Source organism: Emiliania huxleyi (genome assembly GCF_000372725.1).
Source record: "Emiliania huxleyi CCMP1516 unplaced genomic scaffold EMIHUscaffold_11165, whole genome shotgun sequence".
NCBI lineage: Eukaryota > Haptophyta > Isochrysidales > Noelaerhabdaceae > Emiliania > Emiliania huxleyi.
The window spans coordinates 1-1,041 of NW_005201696.1; the positions used below are offsets into that span (position 1 = coordinate 1).

A 1,041-nucleotide genomic window follows, 5' to 3' on the forward strand; every position below is an offset into this window, starting at 1 on the left:
ATCACTGTTTGGATTGTGAGGAGACCCTCCCGGCGCGCTCACTCACAAGCGCTCGCGGCTGGAGCGATTGGGAGCGCCCTCTGTGCCCAGCTAGCAATCCTTGGATCTTGGGTACGATTGTGAGCGCCGCCGCTCATAGTCCTACAAGATGTAGGATTGCGAGCGCTACTGCTCGCAATCGGAGGCATGTTGCTCGGATTGTGAGCAAAGCTGCTCGCAATCCTAGACTTTGTTCGGATTGCGAGCGCGCTGGTAGTAGTCGTAGGAGTCACCAGTCACCTTGGGAGCGGAGCTGCTCTTAGTCCTAGAAGATGTAGGATTGCGAGCGTGGGTGCTCACAGTCGCACAGAGATGCTCCGATTGAGAGGAGTGCTGCTCACAATCCTTCGACTTCTAGGATTGAGAGCGAGGCTACTCTCAATCCTAGCGGTCTAGAAAAGAAGGTTCACACGAACTCCCACGATTCTAAAAAGAAAACTCCACGACGCTGGCTCGAGCAAGAGCTTCGCCGGTCGGTGCTGGCTCGACCCGAAGCGCGCGAAGCGCTCGAGGATCTCCCGCCGCAGCTGATCGTGCGTCACTAGCTGATGTGCGTGCATATGGCACGGCTCGCTGGCGCTCTCATCCTCCTCTGCACTGACTGCACGGCTCTCGCATACCAGCGCCAACCACGGCTGCTGCAGCGCCAACCACGGCTTCGCCAACCGCTGCTCACCGCCACGGAGGAGCCGCTTCTCGCCTCCGCCGACACGGCCAAGCAGACCGCTCTCCCGCCGGTGCCTCCGCTGCTGAAGGGCCGGTCCAACTCGGCCGCCATCTGGCGAGTGGCCTGGCCCTCCGTCGCCATCGGGCTCCTCCGCGCGGCGCTCGGCCAGGTCGACGCGTGGTACATCGGCCGGCTCGGCAGCTCGGAGCTGCAAGCCATCAGCGCCGCCTCGTTCTTCATATGGGTGGTCTACATCGCCGGCGAGCTGTCCTCGGTCGGCGTGCACGCTCTCTCCTCCGCCGCCGAGGGCGCTGGCGATCGCGGCGAAGGAGTCG

General features: G+C 62.7%; 1 protein-coding gene across 1 annotated transcript; it reads left to right on the top strand.

Moving 5' to 3' along the window:
- Positions 1 to 587: 587 nt before the first annotated feature.
- On the top strand, positions 588 to 1,037 carry EMIHUDRAFT_125639 (hypothetical protein; the record flags this gene model as incomplete). The annotated part of the gene is made up of 1 exon (XM_005791508.1): positions 588 to 1,037. A coding segment is annotated over one exon (450 nt), but the record flags the coding sequence as incomplete, so codon positions are not given.
- Positions 1,038 to 1,041: the final 4 nt, after the last annotated feature.